At 42.7% G+C, this 22,955-nt stretch overlaps 1 protein-coding gene across 1 annotated transcript; it reads left to right on the top strand.

Moving 5' to 3' along the window:
- Positions 1-8,901: 8,901 nt before the first annotated feature.
- Positions 8,902-19,179, top strand: NMS (neuromedin S). Its single transcript, XM_027128640.1, has 9 exons — positions 8,902-8,977; positions 12,322-12,377; positions 12,671-12,709; positions 14,321-14,344; positions 14,442-14,495; positions 16,251-16,325; positions 17,417-17,452; positions 18,038-18,079; positions 19,141-19,179. Exons 1-9 carry the CDS (start codon positions 8,902-8,904, stop codon positions 19,177-19,179), a joined length of 441 nt encoding a protein of 146 aa, XP_026984441.1.
- Positions 19,180-22,955: the final 3,776 nt, after the last annotated feature.

The raw sequence follows: 22,955 nt of genomic DNA, 5'->3' as shown, positions 1-22,955 counted from the left end.
GGATGACGACCTGCACTTAGCTTGAGTTACTTTCTCTATCGCTTACTTGTGAGCCAACCAATGACCAGGGCAAAGATCACAGGAAGCTAAGGAAATATTTCTCCAAAATTTCCTCTGTTGTCATGGAAGTACATCTGAATATTTGGTGGTCTCGGCAGCCCTGTGGGGAAAGAAAAGTGTCAGAGGCTGCAGAACCAAGACAGCCTGCCTTTTATATCATCTTGGAGGTTGAAAGTGTAGATGGAGTCACATCAACCTTTAAAGATCCCTTAAAAATGTCGGTACAATGTGTACCTTCCATTCGGCCTCCCTGAGATTTCGATGCCACGAGATAACACAGTTGTCCCAGCTCCATTTGCTGATTAGTCTTTCCCCATGATTCGTAACATCTCCCACACCGAGGACCCCCTAAAGGCCAAGGTCTCCATGAACACGATAACTAATAGCGTCCACGTAAAACATACAATGTCAAACACTGGCCATCTTGATCTTGGTTTGTCCGAAGTCTGAAAGCTTCAGAGCTGAAGTGAAAAAAAAGATCCTTATTTTTTGTTGACACATTCCAGGTTTTAGAGATTCGTAACACAACCCAGAGCCTTTTTATACAATTGCCTAATGGGATGACACCAGCTTAGGACTTGGATGTGTGCCTTCTGATACATATGGTGGTGTCAGATATTACAGCTGGGTAGTTATAATTGTAATAATTCTGTAGTTGTCTCCTGTAGAAAACTGAGTCACTCCATGAATTGGTCAGCAAACTTTCCAAAAAGAAAGTTACTCAAATGAGAAGAGGAGGAATAAATGTGTGGTTACAGCCCCGTTCTATTTCCTGTGCACCAGTTGCTTCCTCAGTAGTGTACCTATGCCTCAGCGCTCTCATGGTGTCATGATGGGTAATAAAAACACAGAATCCGGAGGAGGAGCATTGCTACATTGAATTAAAATATGGCCTTGGGATGAAAATAAATGAGCTTGTGACGTCTGAGTAATAGGGAGATGAAACATTGTGAGAATTATTCATAGTGGGTCATAAAATGGAAAGGCCAGGATGCCTTTCCCAGAGCAGGGCAGCCAGCAATGCTCAGGGCTTGTTTGCATTCTGTTTCTCTAAATGACAAATTCTAGTCATCAGAGCTTTCTCGAAACTTCCTATCCACCAGGGCTGCTTAGGTTAGTGCACAAATGATATTTTTACACATGCAGATAGCTGTGCATAGATCATGTGGACGCTAGCAGCTGTGATGGAGCCGGGCTGGGGCACAGATCACTCCAGACATTCCACGCAGCTTCTGGAGAGTCCTCTATTATCTATTTACTTTCTGCATAAGATTTGTCTTTGTCAGTATTTTTCCAGAACCAATATAAAAATACCTTTGTGTGTTCTGAACCCAAAATTGGCTGAGAATGAGCTATTGAGTACACAAGAGAAATCATCTATTTTTTTTAATATTTACTTATTTATTTATTTTGTTGCACCAGGTCTTAGTCGCGGCAGGCAGGTGGGCTCCTTAGTTGCGGCAACTGGGCTCCTTAGTTGTGGCATGCGAACTCTTAGTTGTGGCATGCATGTGGGATCTAGTTCCCTGACCAGGATCAAACCTGGGCCCCCTGCATTGGGAGCGCGGAGCCTTAACCACTGTGTCACCAGGGAAGTCCCAGAAATCATCTACTTTTGTTTGAACTGAGGTTCTTAAGCCAGGGCCCCTGAATCCATAGGCAGAGCTTCTCAAACTCAGAAGGCAGTGGAGCCCTCTGTGAAGTGTGTTTTCAGTGCATAGTCTTGTGTGCCACACCCAGCAATCCTGATTCTGGGAGTCTAGAAGGGGACCCAGGAACCTGTATTTTTCATGCACACCCCGGGTGTTTCTCAAGCACATGGTCTGGGGGCTACATTCAGAGGAACCCTCTCTTGAGGGTGGGTGGTTGTTTGTGGTAGGGGTTCAAGAAAAAGGACTGTGGAAGACAGAGAACACAAACTTATAATTACCAAAGGGAGAAGGTGGGGAGGGATAAATTGGGAATTGGGGATTAACAGATACAAAGTACTACATATAAAATAGGTAGAAAAGGACCTACTGTATAGCACAGGGAACTATAATCAATACCTTGTAATAGCCTATAATGGAAAAGAATCTGAAAAAGAATATATGTACATATATACACGTATAACTGAATCACTTTGCTGTATACCTGAAACATTGTAAATCAACTGTACTTCAATTAAAAAAATAATAAAATAGACACACACACACACACACACACACACACACACACACACACACGGTAAATGGATAAACAAACCCTGCTAGATCCACACAAAAGAATACTGTTCAGGAATAAAAAGGAATGAACCCCTGGTACATGCAACACGGATAATGCTTAACAGAAGAAGCCAGACACAATAGTACCTAATGTACGATTCCATTTATATGAAATTCTAGATTAGGCAAAACTAACTACAGTGATTGACAGATCAGTGCTTGCCTAGGGCTGGGACTCGGTGTGGGAACCAACTGCAAAGTCACATGAGGAAACTTTTGGGGGTGATGACAATGTTCCAGATTTTGATTTTTTTTTTAACTGTTTTTTTTTTTTTGGCTGTGCTGTGCAACACGTGGAATCTTAGTTCCGCGACCAGGGATCAAACCTGTGCCCCCTGCAGTGGAAATGTGGAGCCTTAACCACTGAACTGCCAGGGAAGTCCCCCAGATTTTGATTTTGACGGTGGCTATTTGGGTGTATATATTTACCAAAATTCCTTCAAGGATATACTTAATATGGGTGTATTTTATTATATGTAAATTATGCTTTGACAACAATAGAAAAACAGGACAGTGGAAAGAACGATGTGCCTGAACCCCTGAAATGGTATGAAAATTGGGCATCCAGATGTGCCTGTGAATTTTTCAGAGATGAGGATGTATGGCTTCCCTCACATACCTGGAGAGACCCATGTGCCCTCAGAAGTTACAAACCACGATAGCACTTAGTCCCCACAGAGCTAATGATCACATCTGTTTCCAAGGAGGGTGTTTAACTTCTCTCAACTATGGGAAAGTGACTCAAAAGGGACAACTTATCGAGGTGGATAGGCAGCTGGTCTCTGCAAACAAAGGTGGCCACAGTGCAGTCTGTGCACCTGGCAGCCTTGCTAAAGGCTCCCAAAGACAGTCAGGGGGGCAGGAATCTCCCCTGGGGCTGGTTTCCCTCAGTTGGTTTCCAGGAAATGGCTCTTGGAGGTGGCCTGACTCTCCAGCAAAGGTCTGAGGTCCTTCAGTTCCAGAGCCCCCTCATCTCCTTGAGTTTCCAGAACCTTCCTCTCCTGCTCCTTGGCCTGTGCAGAACCATGAAGAACAGCCCACAATCATGAAGACTGTCCACAATGACCATTCGAACCTTCCCTCTGACCGTAGCCATTTTTTTTTCATTTCCTACCTGGCTTCTCAAGCGTCTATTACCATTAACTTACATGAGTTACTCTTTCAAATTCTTTGTTTACGATAACAAAAAAAAATCATAGGGTTGGGTTCATTGTTATTATTTTCCCTTCACACAGATGGAAGATGAGCAAAGTGCCCCTGGCCCTCTTTTGACTTAAAGACTCACAAATATAAATGCCTTTCAGAAAACAGATCTCAGATGGGGTAAAACAGAGCAACACATTTTTAAACGAGACCAATTAGGATCACCGCCTTCACGGAAGCTACAGTGATTTGCAGAAGCCGTAGCAACAATCTCTGAAGTTCCGATGTTTTGTGATGCTTGTGTTAGAAACAACATGGACGAGCCTGATTACATGATGTAGAACAACATTTCTCTGAGTTTTTTCATCTTGTTTAGTTTGTTTCCGTTAGAGAGGGATACACTTTCTTCTCTAGCTGAGATTTCTCTTATGAGCAATTAGAAGGGTCTATTACGTCAGGGCTTGGATTCCATTACTTAGCACTGTGGAGAATAAAGCAGGCCTGTCTTATGAAAATATTTAAAAATTTAAAATATGGAGCAGGAAAAAGTGGAAAGAGAATTTAACAGAGGGAATATGGACTGTGTGAGGTTTTGCCTCGAAATTGCCCTAACTTCCCGCTTCTTCTCACCAGCCTCCAGCTAGGTACCTTAGCCTCTTCTTTACATAACCCGGCTCAAATTCCTTCTCCAGCCCTGTGTGTGCCTTTATCTCCTTCCCTCCTGTTTCAGAGGCGAGAGACTGATCCCTCCTCCTGGCTTGTGACTCTGTCCCCTTGGATAACTCCATGACTTTGGCTTCTCAGTTTCCTTTCATCTCCCTGTCTCTACCAATTCCTCTGCTCTGCCGACCTGCGTGTCCCCATCTCCTTCACCCTTCATTTATTAGGGAGCTTCCCTTGTGCGCAGCCCTCTCACCTTCTGTGCTTGGAAGGCTGGTCTGCACGTGCTCCTCTGCGGTCTCAGCGTCTGCAGATGCTCACGCCAGCCCCTGTCGACACTGCTCACCCACGGCATCCTAGATGCTAAATCCACTGTCCCTCTCTCCCTGACAGTTCCCTCTGGATCCCCTTTTGGCTTCTGTTCCGCCCCTGCGCTTGAGCCCTGATATTCCCGATGTCTCGCCGCTGATCTCAGGTTCCTTTACTCCATTCGTTCTCCCAAAGCGACGTCTTTTCTAGTGATTGCAGCCGCTACACCTGTGCTCCCGATGATTAAATCCACACAGTTCAGTCTCTTTCTAAAGCACAAGGCACTCGTTTCCAGCTACATCCTGGAACCTCCTGTTTGTATCCTCTGCAGGCACATAACCAGCACAGCAACCCACCGCCCTCCCTCCAAGCCTGCCTCAGTCAAGGCTGCCGCTCTGCTCTGCGTTGAAGACCTCACCCCTTGGAGGCCTCTCCAGCTTCTTCTTTTCCTCCAGCCTCCAATCATCCCCAACTCCTGCCAATTCTCCGGTTCAAACGTCTGAATCCACCCCCTCTTCTCTGTTCTCGGTAAGACTCTGGGGTCTGGCCCTCACTATTTTACACCTGAGGATGCCTGCATCTTCAGATCCCACCATCCCTGCTTTCAAACCTCAGACCTCGAGGTCCTGATTCTGACACAATACATCCAACTCCTGATCGGCATAGCAGGCTCTTCAAGGGCAGCTTTCCGCGCCAGCCCAGCCGCTAACCAATGTGTTCCTCTCCCTTCTCTCCCTTCCCGCAGGAGGAGGCCAAGTTCTAACATCAGAGGATTGCCGTCTGTTGGCGGGCAGCTGCGTTTGCAGATGGGGAGAGTAAGCAGATAAAAATGACTCATTGACTACTCTCACTACAAGTCTGCAGACTGACAACCTGCTTCCATCGAGCCCTTCATTCTGCTTCCCCATCATCTTTGTGGTAGTCCCAACAACCTCCCAAAAGATGCCACACCTATCTCTCTTCCCATTCCAGCTATCAGCCACACTTCTGTCCCCAATCTCTGGAAGCACCAAACTTCACTTTTCTCTGATACTTTCTCACCTTTGTACCTTTCATACTGCCCTTACCTACCTGCTCTGCTCCGCAAACTCCACTTGTCTTTTAAATCCCGGTCAAATCCAGCTCCACTGTAGAGCCTCCCCTGTTCTGGGTTTTGCTCAAGAGCAATTTCCAATCAATTATTTACTCTCTTTTTTTCCCTAATATAGCATTTTATATAAGTGTGTGTGCCTGTGCCTGTGTGTGTGTGTGTGTGTGTGTGTGTGTGTGTGTTAGATTTAATTCATTAATCCTCTGGAATTTATTTTAACGTATAGTGTGAAATAGGGAATTTTTTCCAGATGGATAGCCAATTGCCCTAACCACCATTTATTGAGTAGTTCATTATTTTTGCACTGATTTGAAATACCACCTTGACTCTGTATTAAACTGGTCTGCTTCAAGACTCTATTCCTTTCCATTGACCTATTTGCCTGTTGGTGGATCAATAACAAAATGACTGCTACAACATAATTACTATTGCTTTATAGTACATTTTTACATTAACAAAGTATTATTCTTTTTTAAAGAAATTTCTTGCATATTCTAGAATATTTTCTCTCCCAAATTAATTTCAGAATCAGTCTTAAAATTCTATGAAAAGTCATTTTGGAAGTTTAGTAAGGATTATCCTGATTTTATAGGTGAATTTGCCATTAGTTGAAACTTTAACAACAGTGAATGTTGTCTAGATTCATGATGTACCTTTTCATTTATTCACATATTCTTTTATGTCCTTCGGTAAAGTTCCGTACTTTTATTTTTTAATATAGTCCATATTTATTGTTTGGTTTAGTTCTCAATATTTCATAGTTTTTTAAGCTATTTACATTTTCTAATAAACATTTTTCAATTTGTTTTTGCTCGTGTCTAAGAAAATTATTCCTGAAAATAGTTTTCTTTAAATCCGGCTGTTTCGTAACTCTTATTCATTCTGATAATTTGTCAGTTGATTCCTTTGGATTTTCGGGGGTAGATAATTGTATCATTTTAAACAATGAGAGTTTCCACCTTTTACTTTGTATTTCTTTTTTTTTTTTTTTTTTTGGTATTGAACTAGCTAAGAATCCCTGTGTTTGTGTTAGTCTGGTTGGGCTGTCATAACAAAAGACCACAGGCTGGGTGGCTTGAACAACAGAAATTTCTTTTCTCCTAGTTTGGATTCTGGAAGTCTGAGATCAAGGTCCCAGTAAGATTGTTTCTGGTGAGACCTCTCCCCTCTGTTTGCAGACAGTACCTTCTCGCTGTGTCCTCTTCTGGCCTTTTCTCTGTGCGTGCATGGGGTGGGGGAGTGGGGAAGAATTGGTGTCTCTACCTCTTCTTATAAAGACACCGGTCCTGTTGGCTTAGGGCCCCATCCTTATGCCATTTAACCTGAATTACCGGCTTAAAAGCTCTATTTCTGGGCTTCCCTGGTGGCGCAGTGGTTGAGAGTCCGCCTGCCAATGCAGGGGACACGGGTTCGTGGCCCGGTCCAGGAAGATCCCACATGCCACAGAGCGGCTGGGCCCATGAGCCATGGCCGCTGAGCCTGTGCATCTGGAGCCTGTGCTCCGCAGCGGGAGAGGCCACAACAGTGAGAGGCCTGCGTACTGCAAAAAAAAAAAAAAGCTCCATTTCCAAATACAGTCACATTGGGGGTCAGGGTTTCAGCACAATTCAGTCTATACCAATGTTGTTGAATAGTGTCAATGCAGATTTTTTTCTTGGTTTTTCCTTTTCCCATTTCTGAATTATTATTAAAAATAATTTATTTTTTTATCCTTAATATCTGAGAAATAATGAGCGCAAAATATGCAAAGGAAACAAAATAAATTTGATAAAGTCAGTTATCCTATAGGTTTATTTGAAAAACGTATGTTTGTGTATAGAGCACCTAGTTCACTGGTAGACACAGACCAGATGTTCAAAAAGTACTTGTTGATTGACATTTTGTAGAACTGCCACAAATCTTTGCTATTATGTGTGTGTTTTGTGTCTAGAATGTCCATTTGTGTCCACAATGTCCATTCAATAAGACATACATAAAAAGTTTATGTTCAAAAAGCAATCATTCACTTTTTTTCTTTCATTCAGTAGAGACTTGCTGTTAGGCAGTGGGTGTATTTTAATACAAAAGACATCATCTCTCTGTGGTGTTTAAAGGCCTTGGTGATTCTCCTTGAACCAAAGTGGTAAATACTGTAATAAATAGAAGTCTCTATTTCTTGCTGGCTCAAAGAAGTAGGTTAAAATTATGGCTATAGTTTATAATTCCTGCTCTGTTATGAATTAGAAATTTTTTGGCAAAATACCACATTTTAAGTCATAAATAAATAGCCCATGCTGAGCAACTTCCACCAAAAATTATTCTCCTAATCCTTAAAGGCAAAAATTAAAGATATGCATGGTGGAAAAAATCCTAAAGCTATTTCGCATATGCTGTATATGTTACACTTTTTGCAAGACAGCTCACTTCATTCTTTTTCCTTCTTCCTTCTATCTCATATCCAATCTTAAGGAGGCTCTTTTTAGAAAAAATTAACATATCAACTAAAATCCCACACTCTTACTGATGTGACCTTGGGTCCAAATCCCTTCTCTGCATCCTTGATGGCTTGGTGGCTTTCGCAAGTTCCTTAATCTCTCCCAGCCTCAATTTCTCCGTTCATGGATTTAGGAAAGAAATACATTCCTTATAGGTTTTCTGCAAAATTACATGGAATAACCTAGGTGAAATGCTGAATAGGACCTCAGTAGATGGAGTAATTTTGTTATTACTATTTTAAACACTGTCATATTTTCTTGAATACTGATTGAATTTGAAATATTTAACTTGTTCATAGAAACGAATCTGGAGAAACCATAAGAAGTCTAATTCCTAACCATAATTAATTTTTTAAAAACCTTAACTGAACTTCTGAATTTCTTCTAATGTTATATCCAGGACTCCAAATTTTGTTCTCAGGTGCACCAAAGACTATAAAACATCCTTTGTTAAGGGTGGAGAATAAACAGCTTCTTATAAAACAAGACTTCATCGTCCAAGAGTTTACAGATTTATATCCAGTGATTTGATTTAAAAAAGAAAAAAGCCTTTTTTTGAGTCAAAAAAAAGTTTCTCAAACTACTATAGAATAACAATTATGACTCTCCAATTTTTATTTTTATTGCTGGGTTGAAAAAGGTGACTCTACAATGCCTACACCAGGAGGATATAATTCTACAAATAAGGGCCCAGCACGACATTTATGAGCAAAGCCCATCCTCCTGCGCAAAGCTGATTGGTGCTCAGCCAATGGGCTTCAGGGCGTTGCAAATAAAGGCACCTTCTCCACTGGGCTGGCCAGACGCAGTGTTGTCTCTGCCTGTGGAACTTCGGGAAATGCTCAACTCCTATCCCAGCAGAACACATCCGTGGTCAGCAAAGAGAAACCGCACTTTGAAGATGAAGCATCTTCTTGCCCAATTCCCATCCATTTTGGCCATTTATTGCTTCTGCCTACTACAGATTCCCTCCTCAGGTAAGGGGGCCCCTTCAACAGACCCCAGCTGGCCTGAGCTCTAAGGAAGACTGGGACAGACCTTGACCTTTCAGGGCACTTCTGGAGGGAGTCTAGCTTGTTTCCCTCACCTACTCTCATTTCTACCCTTTGGAAATGGCTTCCATCAGAGAGGATGGACAGAGCTAGATGCCGCAGCCTTTTACCAAAGGAGGTTACTTTCCCCTGTGGAACTGCCTTTAAACAGCTCCTGTCCCAGGGCTGGTCCCAGGATGTGCCGCTGAAATTGTGAGGGATATGAGTCGGGGGACGACTCCAACGTATTAGCCATTTGTGCTCTTGGAATTCTGAAGAGATGAGAGCAGAGACGAGCTTACAGTGCCAAAGACTGAGGATTGAGGAACAGTTGGAGAAGGGCGGTGTGGGAGCGAGCACAGAGAAAGGGAATCTTCTCCTAGCTTCTCCTGTGGGCCTGGCGGGGAAGGTGAGGGGGTTGGGCGGGGGGGAGAGGCCCTGGGAGCGCAGCTGAGGCCCCGTGTCTTCCAAGACTTGGGCGCTGTCCGAGGTGCTGACCGGATGCGGGTGTCTCTTCACCAAATTCTGAGAACCAGTGCTTTTGCAGGGAAAAGGGGTTCCCTGTAGGGAACAGGAGTTGGGTATGGGGTCCCTAGTCGAAATTTGTTACCCATCTCTAGGTAACTCGCTATATGATGCAGGATGTGGTGGAAGCTCCAGTTGGAAACACAGATTATTTCAAAATTTTAGAATTTTCCATTAGAATTTTGGTTTCAGAGAGTAGAAAATCTTTGAAAATATATTCAAACAGAAAATATATTTGAAATAGCATGCTTGTTTTGCCATGTCCTGTAGTGTAATCACAAAGCCTAGGCATTGCAAGGAACTGTGGAGGTCATCTAGTTTAAACTCTCAGGAGAGCAGGGATTGCCTTTATGATCTCCCTAGTTGATTACTTTCAGTGACACCGAACTCACTACCAGCGAAAGTCAGCCAGTAGCTGCCTCCCCTGGTTTCCAATAGAAACTTGTTTTGGAAATTTCTTACTACCTTTTATTTATCTGTCTATATATTTATATCCACCTCCCTCTTTTTCCGATTTAATTTTCTGTTCCCTGAGGATAAGGTCCCTATGGTATTTATCATTGTATTGTTAGCACAGAACCTCTTAATCATTCCTTATAAGATTGGTTTGAATTTCTTTTCATTTTTGAATAGCTCCAATCATCACAAACTTCTTTACACTGAGCTGAAATCTGATCACATGCAACTTCTAACCACTAGCCCTAGTTCTGCCCTTTGGGGATATACAGAATAAGACTAATATTTCTTTTTTTTTTTTTTTTTTTTTTCCGGTACATGGGCCTCTCACTGTTGTGGCCTCTCCCGTTGCGGAGCAACAGGCTCCGGACGCGCAGGCTCAGCGGCCATGGCTCACGGGCCCAGCCGCTCTGCGGCATGTGGGATCTTCCCGGACCGGGGCACGAACCCGCGTCCCCTGCATCGGCAGGCGGACTCTCAACCGCTGCGCCACCAGGGAAGCCCAGGACTAATATTTCTTATGACAGGTTCTCAGAACAGTTGATGGCAGTTAACACACACTTCCTAATTTTTCCCTTTTTGCCAAAGAAAACTGTGCTCAGTTCCTTTAACTCACAACCAATCCTATCATTTCAAGGAGGACTATTACCTTTCAAGGTTGGGACACTATCTTTTGAATCCAGCACAAGATTGCCTCAGCTTTTTCTTGGCTTATAGTGAGACGGCAGGGAGCAATATATCACTCAGTATTTAAAAAAAAAAAAATACTACTCTTGAGCCAGATATTCCCTGTCTCAGATTTTTTAAATCTAAATTCAGGGTCTTATATTTATCCCATTTAATTTCATCTTCTTAGTTTTGACATATCCCGTTGATTCTTTCAGTTGCAGTATTAGCTTTTCCTCCAAGTGTTGTGTTACATGCAAACGAGATGAAGACTTCATCTAGGTCAGATAAAAGTCAACCGGTATAGGGTTCAGCTGCATTACTTACTCAGCTGCATTACCAGTAGCAACCTTCTCCATATCCCTATTCCTGAAGAGTCTGATGAAGCAGAGAGACAGGTATCCGTATTTCTTAAAAGTTCCAAGAGTGACTCTGATGCACATACTTACTGACACCATCTCTTGATATCCTGTCCTTATATATTCCATCAAAATATTACCAAAAGTGAGGTCCAGCTGCTCGCCACTCAAAAGCCAATAAAGAGGCAAGGTTGGTGGAAAGGAAAGCTTCCTTTATGTCAGGTGCTGGCAATAGAGCGGGGAGGGTGGACAAAGACCTGTCCAAAGGCCAACTCCCCAGCCACGCCTCCCCCCGACAATCAGTGGGCAAGAGCTTTTATAGATGGAGGGAGGAGGCTACTTGCAGAAACAGCACAGTCAGCTCTGACGGTAATCTTGAAATTGGTCATGTGGTGGTCTGACCAGCATCATCTTGATTGTTTTAAGTATAGTCAATCTTCAGTTCTCGGGTTGGGTTGTTCCCATTTCCTTGAGGCCAGTTCTCAGAATTGTGGCAGCTTATGTCATGGCTACAGTCTGGTCAGCGTGTAGTTAACTTGATGGAGGTTTTAGTATCTACAAGACAGCTCACAGGATATGGCTCAGAATATTATCTATAGCCCTTGAGAAGGAACTAAAGGTCCTTGACTTTGCTTACTGACTAAACTATTTTTATTTAGTCTTTTGGGAATGTTTTCTTTTGTCTCTGCATTTTCTCACTTCTTGGATTAAACTTATCTTTTGGCTAAAGTTTTTCTACAGACAAAAGGCAGGAGGAGGACATGAGGGGGCAAGGACCCTAGGGCTCTGCTCCATTTCAAAAATACAAATTAAGTTGTTAACTAGGTAATTTTTTCCCTCTCTCCTAACTTGCTAACTCTTGTGCTGCTAACTCCTGGTAAATAAAAAACCATGCAATTTTTAATTAACTTTGGTACAAATCTCAGATTTGCTAGTGGTAGGTAGAAGTGTGTTTTCTTTAACAATCCTTTTAACAACATGGTATTAATAGAATCGCTGTGTGCTCTTCATGGTAAAGATTTAAAAGTTAATGCTGGACTTTCCTGGTGGTCCAGTGGTTAAGAATCCATCTTGCAATGCAGGGGACGCCGGTTTGATCCCTGGTCGGAGAACTAAGATCCCACCTGCTGCAGGGCAACTAAGCCCATGCACCACAACTAGAGAGGAGCCCATGTGCTGCAACTAAGACCCGATGCAGCCAATAAATAAATAAATATTTTTTTAAAAAGTTAACGCTACAACCCCTTTTCTCCTAATAGAGATTTTTATGATTTCTCACAATAGGATTTCCTCGACCTTTAGCTGATCCTCCAGATGGCTTGGATATCGTGAAGCTTGAGGTACACCACTGTTCAGTAATGTGAGATTTTTATTTAGCCTTAGCCTTGAAACTATCAAGTGGATAATGTTCACTTAAAACTATGTTAAGATCAGATTCTTGGCTGCAGCAGAAACTCACTGTTTTCATTTTCATGGCTTCATTTAAGTCATCTTGGGAGTTGTGTTGAAATGTATGGCCACTGTGTGAGAAGATAATGCAACGTTCATAAATGAGGCAACTTTAGGATTTAATTTTACTTCTATTGATTAAGGAATTTGTACTTATCTTTGATTCATTTTCCTCATTTTTTAGCGTCTGGCATATTGGGCAACTCTTTCTAGACAACCTAAGGTAAAACAATTAATATACATATGGTAACTCTTTTATTTATAACAGTGCACCTGCTTATACCATAATTGATATCTGTAAATAAGCACACTCTTTTGCTACCTATAGGAGAATTCTGCGTGTATGTGTAAGTGTGTGTGTAAGAATACAGTTTTAGGAAATAACGAGTGAATCTCCTAAATATAAATGACCATAAAATATTGGTAGTTCATCTGCATTCTTATAAGGATCATAATCACATATACATATCATATACATAATCACATATATACATAAAATTACATGTCAGGTGGGGATACAGTAGTGATCCAAGCAGACCAAATTACCTGCTCTCATGGAATTTATATTCTAGTTGGGGAAGCAGTCTCCAAGATAGATAGATAAAATTTTAAAAATATTTTTTTCTCTAAAACGAAAAAAAAAAATAAAGCAAGGAAGGTGCATATGAACTCTTGAGAGTTGGTGTTCGTCACCTGGAAAATCATCTTCAAATTCCTTGGTTATTTTGTGGGGGGGCTTGAAAAGTAATGGTATAAAGTTGATGAACATGATAACAAAAATATATTGCCTATTGGGCAAAACTATTTGCCCAATAGGTGTCCAGAACACACACACACACACACACACACACACACACACACACACACACTTCTGTGAACAGATGCTGACAAAGAGACCGGAAGTTGTAAAAATAGTAAATACTTTCTGCTGATTTAGAAATGGTGATCATAAAGAAACAGAAAGTTAATGTCCACTGAGCCTCTGCTATGAGTAATTTTGGTTCATTATTTTGTGTGTCTGTGTGTGTGTGTGTGTGCCCATATTCATGTGAGTACACGTACACACATAACAAAGAGAGAAAGAGAGAATATGTAAGTATTGGTTACTGCAGAAACCCTCCACGAAGTTTGTAGGAAGTTGTACTCACAGCAACAAAATTAGACACGTTACTAACAACTTTCATTTCTGTCTTGATTGGAGTTTGAGCTGTTTCAACAATGTTTAGATGTAAATGAGATGAGATCAATAGTAACGAGATATTTACATCATTCACAGAACCTCTCTGAGTAAGATATGCTGCCAGTACAGCTTTTCCTGGGCTGTCATCCATGCAGACAGAACAGGGTGGTGCTCTAACAAGGATTTAGAAATTAAAAGCTGGACTTTCTGCAAGAACAGTGAAGATTCATGTAGAAAGCTTTTAGGGAAAAAATTTGGTCAATATGAACCAACCCTAGGAAAACTGAATTATAGGGTATACCCAGCAGCAAATTAAAAGTTGCAATCGTTATTTTATCCCACCTCTTAGTTAGATGGCTATCTGGGAACTGATTAGGGTATTGCTTCAATGCATCATAGAGTATGTTTTTCCCCTGAAGATTGAAAAGGTAAAATAAGATTAAGTTTTAAAATAATGATGTCGCTGGCAACTTTCCTTTTGGCAAGATTCTGCATCAACCATAGTCTTATTAAGTTTGTATAATGGATTTCTTTTTAGAATGCCAATTTATTTCATAATATTCAGGTAAATCAGGAAGGTCCCCGGTGTAATTTCTCCTGGAAACCTGCCCCAGTAAAATTCCATGTGACTTACCCTCATCATTTTCTTTCCAGGATAATCAAGACATATACAAAAGGGTGAGTACCACCAGCCTAGTAACAAGAGCATGCAACTACCACATTTACAGCAAGTGACGCTTAGAATTAAAATCAACCTTTTTTTCCTCTTATTTAGTTTTTATTTCATTACTCCAGAACTCAGAAGCCGACGCATCCGGTTAAAACCGGGGTCAGTATTTTATCGTAATCATCTCTCTGTAAAAGTCACTCTCCTCTGCACGCCTTTGTCCTTTCCCATTTAATATATGCAGATAAGTAGAAAAACAGGGGCCTTCCAGAAACTTTGGGTAATAGCTTTCTAGGTGCTTTTTCCTGGGGCTGCAGGGATTCTCTCTCTCCCTCTCTGGGGAAGGGGTTGGGGGAGGTTGACAGATCTGAAAAGCTAGAGAATAATTACAGAAAAGGAAAAATTAGTAAGAAATACCTTTTTATTATGCACTTAAACAGATGTACAAGAAGCCTGGTAAAGACTGAGCTCTATTTACATTGCTCCATGTTACCTTCTGTGTTTTAAATTCTGTAAAGTGCTTTGTGAAGTGTGAAGTACCACATTCTCAATAGTGACCTGTGGGTGTGCATCTTTCGTCACTGTCACAGTGTGTATGTGCTGTGGGAATAAAAAGCATCGCCTCTAACTCTCTTATTATAAATTGGAGTTACCCTCAGGAACAGATTGTTGAAGTGAATTTCTGCAGGGTATGATTTGGAGAATATTGGGAAGGTCATAGAATCAATCCAGTCAGAGTGATTGCAATTCTACTATTAGAAAGTCACTTGTTTATATAGTCAAGGCTTTCCAAGTCTTCAGAAAGATCCTTAAAATAAACAAGTACCAAGCAAAAAGTTTTTCCCTTTGAGGCAAAGACACAAGAGTAGTATAGATTATAGATTTAGTACTGGGGATCAGGTAAGGATGGGAATAGTATCAGGACAGGCCATGGGCACTGCAAGTTGAGAAGGGTTAAAAATGGAAGGGAAAAGAGAAAGACAAATACCATATGATATCACTTATATGTGGAGTCTAAAATATGGCACAAATGAACCCATCTACAAAACAGAAGCTGACTCACAGACATAGAGAACAGACTTGTGGTTGCCAAGGGGTGTGGGGAGTGGGGAAGAATGGAGTGGGAGTTTGGGGTTGGTAGATGCAAACTATTACATTTAATAGAATGGATAAACAACAAGGTCCTACTGTAGAGCACAGGGAACTATTTTCAATATCCTGTGATAAACCACAGTGGAAAAGAATATGAAAAAAAGAATATATATATGTGTATAATTGTCACTTTGCTGTACAGCAGAAATTAACACAACATTGTAAATCAAATATAGTTCAATAAAAAAAGATTCTTTCTAGCCTAAAAAAGAAAAAAAAAAAAGAAAATGGAAGGGAAAAGATAAACTCCGTGTCTGTGACACGAATTAACGTTTACTCTGAGCTGAAATACTCAGGGAGGATTCACAGGACTAGATAAGACAGGGTATGTATGTCTGAGTGTGTGCGGGCAGTCACAGATGAGACATACAGGAGAATAAAATGAATGCGGCCGGTGGTTATGCATGCTGCCCTTCCACCTCGTCCCTTAGATAAGGAGAGCACACCTGGGGAGCCAGAGAGGATCTTCATGGAGATGCTTATCTGGGACGATGCACTCCACACTAGAAGGACAGAATGTTTGGGATTAATGCAGATACAAGTCTGTTTTACCCTAAGGGAATATTTTTGAGTGATGTGTTGGAATGAAATGTGCTAGCAAGGCAAGCGGTTCTTTATTGAAATCATAAAATTTCAGGCTTAGGCTTGGAAATGGATTTTACTCTGAAAATTAAACCCATTTGTAAGGGGGTGAGCAGACAGGAATGCACATAGCCCTGGGCCTGGGCCCAGTGCTGTCTGACCCTCACCGCCTCTTTGCCGCAGTTTCCTCCTGTGAATTCTCTAATGCGTCTGGCTGCTAAGCTGGCCAACCAAAGGATGAAAAGATTTCGGCAGCGCGTACGTACTTTTTCCTTCCACCATATTTTTATGCCACTAGAAGTTCACTTACCTGTGGTGAATGCCTGTTGTCCCCTTTGGGCTCACTGGTGTTTTCTCCTTGTACGAGCTCCACACGGTGGCTGCAGGGCAGGGAATGGGGGAGAGGGGCTGTGGTCCAGCTCCGTGACCATGGGCTCCTCCTCTGCGCTCTTCATCTTTTCTCATTTTAGTTTTCGTGTTGTTTTTTCACTTTCCCTGCCCCTTCCTCATCCTCCCCATGACATGGACACTTGCCTTGATCATATACTCTGCTTCCCATTGCCCCACCTGCCCTTTTATTCTTATGGCAGGGCTTCGTTTCTTAAAAAAAAAAGAAGCTCTGAAACTAACACAACATTGTAAGTCAACTATACTCTAATATAAAATTAAATTAAAAAAAAACAAAAAAATTTTAATTAAAAAAATTTAAGTTTAGAAATGACTAGTTTCAATAATAGCTGAACCTGTTCAAAATGTCCATCAAGGTTTTGTTGCGTGGTAGCAGAACAAAGAAACAAACACAAATTTTTGGACACTGTGAGTCCAAGTAGGGTGAACGACTCATTCCAGTTTGCCCAGGACGTTCCCGTTCCTGGGTTTAGCTCTGAAAATGCCAAGACCCCAGAAAAATCGCTCACTTCCTGAGAAACCCATTGGTCATTCTAAGCACAGGCCACAGTTTGCTTGGATACTGGTGTCAGACTTCCAGGTTGAGTCTGCCTCCACCATTGGGCCAGACCCACAAGGAAAGATGAGCTGAAGAAGCTGAAATGGCATATCCTTGAAAATCTGCCTAAACCAGGAGCCAATTTCAAGTCGAGGCTATTGGGAAGAACAAGCAAGTTTAACATTGTCCTGGATCCTAAGGGTAACCTGACCAAGAAAACACACTTGCCTTCCTGAACAGAAAATTGTGATTGGCTCCACAGTTAGCTGTTTTCTTGAAAGGCATTTTGCATCTGACTTCCGGCTACCTTAGAATGGAATCAGGGAGGGGCAGGATCACAGTACACTGCAAGCCTTGGGGATGAGTTTCCTATTAAATGAACCTGGGCCTCATTCCTTCACAGGATTCCGGATCTGCTGCAGAGCATCTTACCAAGAAGGTATGTAAGCCCTGAGCAAGCACCACCCCCCAAAAAAGATCTACTTCTCAAAGAGAGAAGGACGGGGGAGTGCTTGAAGCCAGGCCACCTTGCAGCCCCTTTAGATCACTTCTGGAAAGAACTGGTCTCACACTCTGCCCTAAAATTCTCTGAGTCTGAGCATCTAATTTTGGGTTTCCCTGGGCTTGTCCTGGAGCGGAAAGGAATCATGGAGCGATGCCCTTGGACGGCACTATTTCATCTCCGTTCTTACAGATGCGTCACCTGGGGCCATCTGCCCCTGGAGATTTGCTTTCTGCCTCAGGGGCCCACAGGCCAGTTGTGCAAACTTGGGGAGGGGTGCAGCATCTGTGCTTCTCCAAGTTGACCGTGCACCGTAAACACTTGGGACTTGTTAAAATTCAGATGGCTGGGCCCCAACCCGAGATTCAGTGGGCGCCTGAGATTTTGCATTTCTAACAAGTTCCCAAGTGTTGTTGATGTTTTGGGTCTGGGGACCACACCTTGAAAACCACTACCATAGACATCTTTGAAAGACCTTCGGCACAGCGTGGTTGCATAATGGTTTGTGTTTTTATGTTGCAGGATCACACTGCCACCTTGGAAAGACCATTTTTCCTTTTCAGGGTAAAGCATATTTCCTCTTCTCTGTTTTTCACCCCAATTCTCTCCTTCCGCCCCAATTATGGAGTTACTGCAGAATGAGCCCAGACAGCCCCCCATGGCGAACTGGCGAATCATTAGGGGAACTTTCTCACCCTTCCTTAGGGGATGACTCGATGCTTGGAAAGGAAAGGGTCCAACGGACACGGGCTGCGCGCACTAGGGCTCTGGGAGGAGCTCTGGGGCGGGAGGCGGGAGTTCTGCTGATGGACAGACGCGCGGGCCAACCAAAGTCGGAGTCCGTGTTCCAGAGCCTGAAGGTCCGGGACGCACGGCCCCGATCACAGTGGAAATAGGAGTCTAGGCGTCCTTTTCCCCAGGGAACTTGGAGCTTCTTGCAAAGGTCACAGAGTCACAGATGGTCTTTTAGTTCTAGACCTACCACTCCCTAGCTGTTTCACCCCCTAGATCTTCAGTGTTTGCATCAGAAAAACGTGCGAATCCGACTACATGTGCGCTCCTCCATCTGCATTCTGTGGTCATTGGTGCTAAGAGATGCTCTGCAAAGATCAAATACGATCGAAAACACTGTACCTGACACTCTCCGAGGTTTACAGAGAATACCATGTCCTGCAGGAAGCAACCTGTCTAACTTGGCTCAGTCATACTTTTCCCAAACCCCCATGACATCCCAAGTACACATTTTGAATCTGCATGCCCTACTAGTGGTTGTTTTCTGGAAAGTACTTGCAGAAACAGTGGGTCTCCATGATGTCTTTAGGATGAGAAGTCCTGTGATGCGTTGTTTAGGGATCGTCCTGCCACATAAACAGAGGCTAAGGGGTGGAGTGGTGGGGTGAGGGACAGTGTCAGGGCCATAGGAGCAGCAAGGGTCCTGGAGCACTGCCCCAGAGGATCCACAGAGTAGCAGTGACTGGGGCTCCCCAGGTGAGCCCCCAGGGAAGCTGCTAATGCCTCAGTTAGGAGAACAGAGCGTTAGGGCGTAGAGAAAGGTTCTGGAACCAAGACAGAGATTCCAGGCAGTATGGTCTCAGTACTGTAAGCTGCTCCTTTGTTTTTTTCAGCCAAGGAATGGAAGAAACCTTGACCTTAGCACCTGGTAGGATCGTCCAAGGTCAGCCTCATTGCAGCTCTTCTCCTCCAAACAAATGTTATGTGTCTGACGTGGGGCAGTGAGAGGCAACCAGAGGGGTGATAGTTCCAAGAAAGGGAGGCCATGTGAAACCCCTAAGGGGCTCCTCTGCCCCCTCCCTTTCCTGCTCTCAGCATCACAGAGACCCCACTGCAGCCTGGCACTGTCCCAAACAATGCAGCCTTTGCTTCATGCCAGCTCTTTGCAGGTGTGTTGTCTCCAGCAGTGGCTGCGAGAGGACAGAAGCTCCACAGCTTTTGTGGCTTCTCACCTGGCCCTTGTGATGAGGCAAAATCCGCCCTGGCGTGCTTGGTGGGGAGAAGTTCTCTATAGTGGGAACATTTCCGATTAGAACCAGGCCAGGCTCTTCCCTCCATTCAATGATGCTCTGAGACCTGGAGGTGAAATCTGGCAAGATTTCCTGGCTTCTGGCCTGTGGCAGTTCGAGTCCCTGCACACGAGCAGCTCTGGGCCACCACTGTCTCTCATGTTGATGTGGTCCCAGGGACATGAGGCCACTGTCTTTCAGAGGCAACCCAGCCTCCCTCCTGGAGCCCCTGGACCAACTGACAGTGACTGGGGCCCTGGCAGCCCAAGGTGCCTGAGAGAGCTGTCCAGATGCTGGGGAGCACAGCCGCCCTGGCCAAACTGGGAAAGATGTTCCCTGAGGCCACAGCTCTCACACTGACCTAATGGCCTGATCAGTTACAGCAACAAACCTTATGAGTACCAATTACGGGCATTTATGACATGCCAAATTGAGGTATTTTAAAATATGTTATATAATAACATGACCCTGGGCCTCATCTCCATCCTGATAATGATTTAATCTGACCTGTACATTTTTCTTTTTTCTTTTCAGAATTCAGCGGCAAAGGGAGTCTGGATCAGATGAGGCAACTGAGCATTTGTTTTGAACAAACATCAAATTTCTTTCTGTGAACAGTATTTAAAGAGAATTCTCTTGCTCTCTCTTCACTAGAATATTCAGTTGTGTAAAAAATAAAGTAGCATTGGCACAACATTTTCATTTCTTATTTCTTATCGGGTATATTTTTTAAGTAATAGGGTATGTATGATTAAAATGTGCTGGTTTTGGTGTTGTTTTATCATGTTCTGACAATCTCGTTATTGTCGAGCGTTGAGAACACAAGCCCGGGACAGCCTGGCTGCCTTCAGATACTGACTCCGCTTTTTAGCTGGGGGACGGTGGGCTGGTCACTTCCATGAAAAAATAACAGCACCTTCACATTGTTTTAGAGATGACTGAGGAGATGGTCCACATGAGGGGCTTGGCATGATGGTACCTAGTGAGCACTCAGGGAGTGTTGGCTCTAATTACATTTCAAAGATGAGTTTTGTTACACAAATGGTACCAAAGGGACTTGCCCTATGGGAGCTGCTTCTATATTGCTGACCAAGGGCTCGAAGTTACAGCATTAAGTTAACGTATACCAACTCCAATATGATCCAGCAATCCCACTCCTGGGCATAGATCCAGACAAAATTATAATCTGAAAAGATACACACACCCCTATGTTCATGGCAGCACTATTTACAATAGCCAAGACATGGAAACAACCTAAATGTCCACCAACAGATGAATGGATAAAGAAGATGTGGTGTGTGTGTATATATATATATATATATATATATATACACAATGGAATATTACTCAGCCAGAAAAAGACTGAAATAATGCCATTTGCAGCAACGTGGATGGACCTAGAGATTATCATACTAAGCTAAGTAAGTCAGAAAGAGAAAGACAAATACCATATGATATCACATATGTGTGGAATCTAAAATAGGACACAAATGAATATATCTATGAAACAGAAACAGGGTCACAGACATAGAGAAAAGACTTGTGGTTGCCAAGGGCGAGAGGGGGTGGGGGAGGGATAGACTGGGAGTTTGGGATTAGCAGATGCAAACTAGTATATATAGGATGGATAAACAACAAGGTCCTACTGTATAGCACAGGGAACTCTATTCAATATCCTGTGATATTCCATGATGGAAAAGAATATGAAAAAGCATGTATATATATATGTATATATACCCACATATATGTATAGCTGAATCACTTTGCTGTATGGCAGAAGTTAACATAACATTGTAAATCAACTATACTTCAATAAAATTAAAAAACTAACAAACAAAAAAAATTCCACATACCAACTCCAGACTCCAAAAGAAACTGTGAGGCTCAGGCCTTTACCTTCTCAGGTGCCTCCTCTATAAATGATATTTGAGGGGCGTGGATGTATGGAGGGGCCCCGACGATACATGCCGTGAACCTACACTGCACTCAGCCTTCTTTCTTTGAAGTCTCTCAAGCTTCTCATCCAATTTAAGAGTCCTCCTTTTAAAATGTCACTTAGACATCACACTTCTAGGATTCGGTTTTTATTTTCACCTTTATAAGACTTTGCAATAAGTCTCAAGTCTATTTTCTGAAATAGAATATTTTAAGACCCCTCTGTAGACCCTGTCACAAAAGATGAGATGAGCCAGCCCACTTCCGTGAGACCCTGGGCTGCGCGCAGGTCCGGTGGGTGAGATAGAGGTGCTGGCCCATAGGTCTTTCACTAAATGCCGGAGTCAGAATTCAAACCCAGGTTTAACTGGCTCCAGTGTCTACAGTTCTTCACCACAAGGGGCTGTCTCCCAGGGACACGGAATCAGCCCTTGGCTGAGGTCAAGAGTGAGATTGCTTTCCTCACTTTATATTTTAAAGGCATTGGGTCTTCACAGTACGAGTTGCCCAACCACATGTGAAATTGTTTACATCAGTCCTTTAGTTTGAAACTTTGGGCCTTTAGGAGAATATGGTTAAAATAAGAAGAAAGAAAACAACGTCAAGTCAATGAAAGACAGTGAATGTACTAAATAAGTTAGACACCTAAGTAGAGTGATTTTTAGATCTATTATGAAGAGTATCGTAGCTGCCTTTAAAATGTCCTGAGTAGGATTTGTTTTTATAATTAAAAAGTCACACTTTAACCTACATTTGAAGTGATTAAAAGCATCAGATCATAATGCAATATCAAGGCATTATTTATACATGATTTAATTAATAAAATATTTCCCTTTAGACCTTATTACATGCCTTCCATACATTGACGGTACCATTTATGATTTGATCACACCTTCTACCCAGGGTCCCTCCATCTAGACTAGCTTGTCATCATTATGTTTTCCTCTAGTGCTGGGACAGTTAATGTTTGTGAATGTTGTTAAAAGACTGATGGTTTTAAACTAAAGTTAGACTGAACCGGAAAAAAAAAAAAAAGAGTGAGATGGGATGAGGGTACAAGGTTGAGCTGCACATGAAGTTGCAAAGCTACAACTGCTACCCTCTCAGCCCTTGACTTATTAGGTAGAGATGGTATACCTAGTGCAAGGTCAGAGTGGAGCAGGAGTTCATCATGGCCAAGGAATGCCAGAGCTATTCCTGATTTGGGGCCAAGGAGGGATCTGGATGAATTGGGGGAGGCTAAGCAGGGACCCTACCCAACCTCTGCTTGGAGTTTCAGATTCTTTTCCAATTCAACACGTTTAGGGAATTCCCTGGTGGTCCAGTGGTTAGCGTTCTGCACTTCCACTGCAGGGAAATAAGATCCTGCATGCCACGCAACATGGCCAAAAAAACAAAAGAAAAACAACAAAAACAACCCCAACCATGTTTAGACTCTCTGGCTTTCTTAGTCTTTATAAAGGTATTTATCTTGTCTACCTCAA

The sequence above is a fragment of the Aethalodelphis obliquidens genome, unplaced genomic scaffold (assembly GCF_003676395.1).
Source record: "Aethalodelphis obliquidens isolate GAN/ISIS:26980383/991018 unplaced genomic scaffold, ASM367639v1 scaffold35, whole genome shotgun sequence".
NCBI classification, from domain to species: Eukaryota; Metazoa; Chordata; class Mammalia; order Artiodactyla; family Delphinidae; genus Aethalodelphis; species Aethalodelphis obliquidens.
Note: the sequence above shows the minus strand (reverse complement) of the source record. Positions and strands in the feature narration are given on the sequence as shown.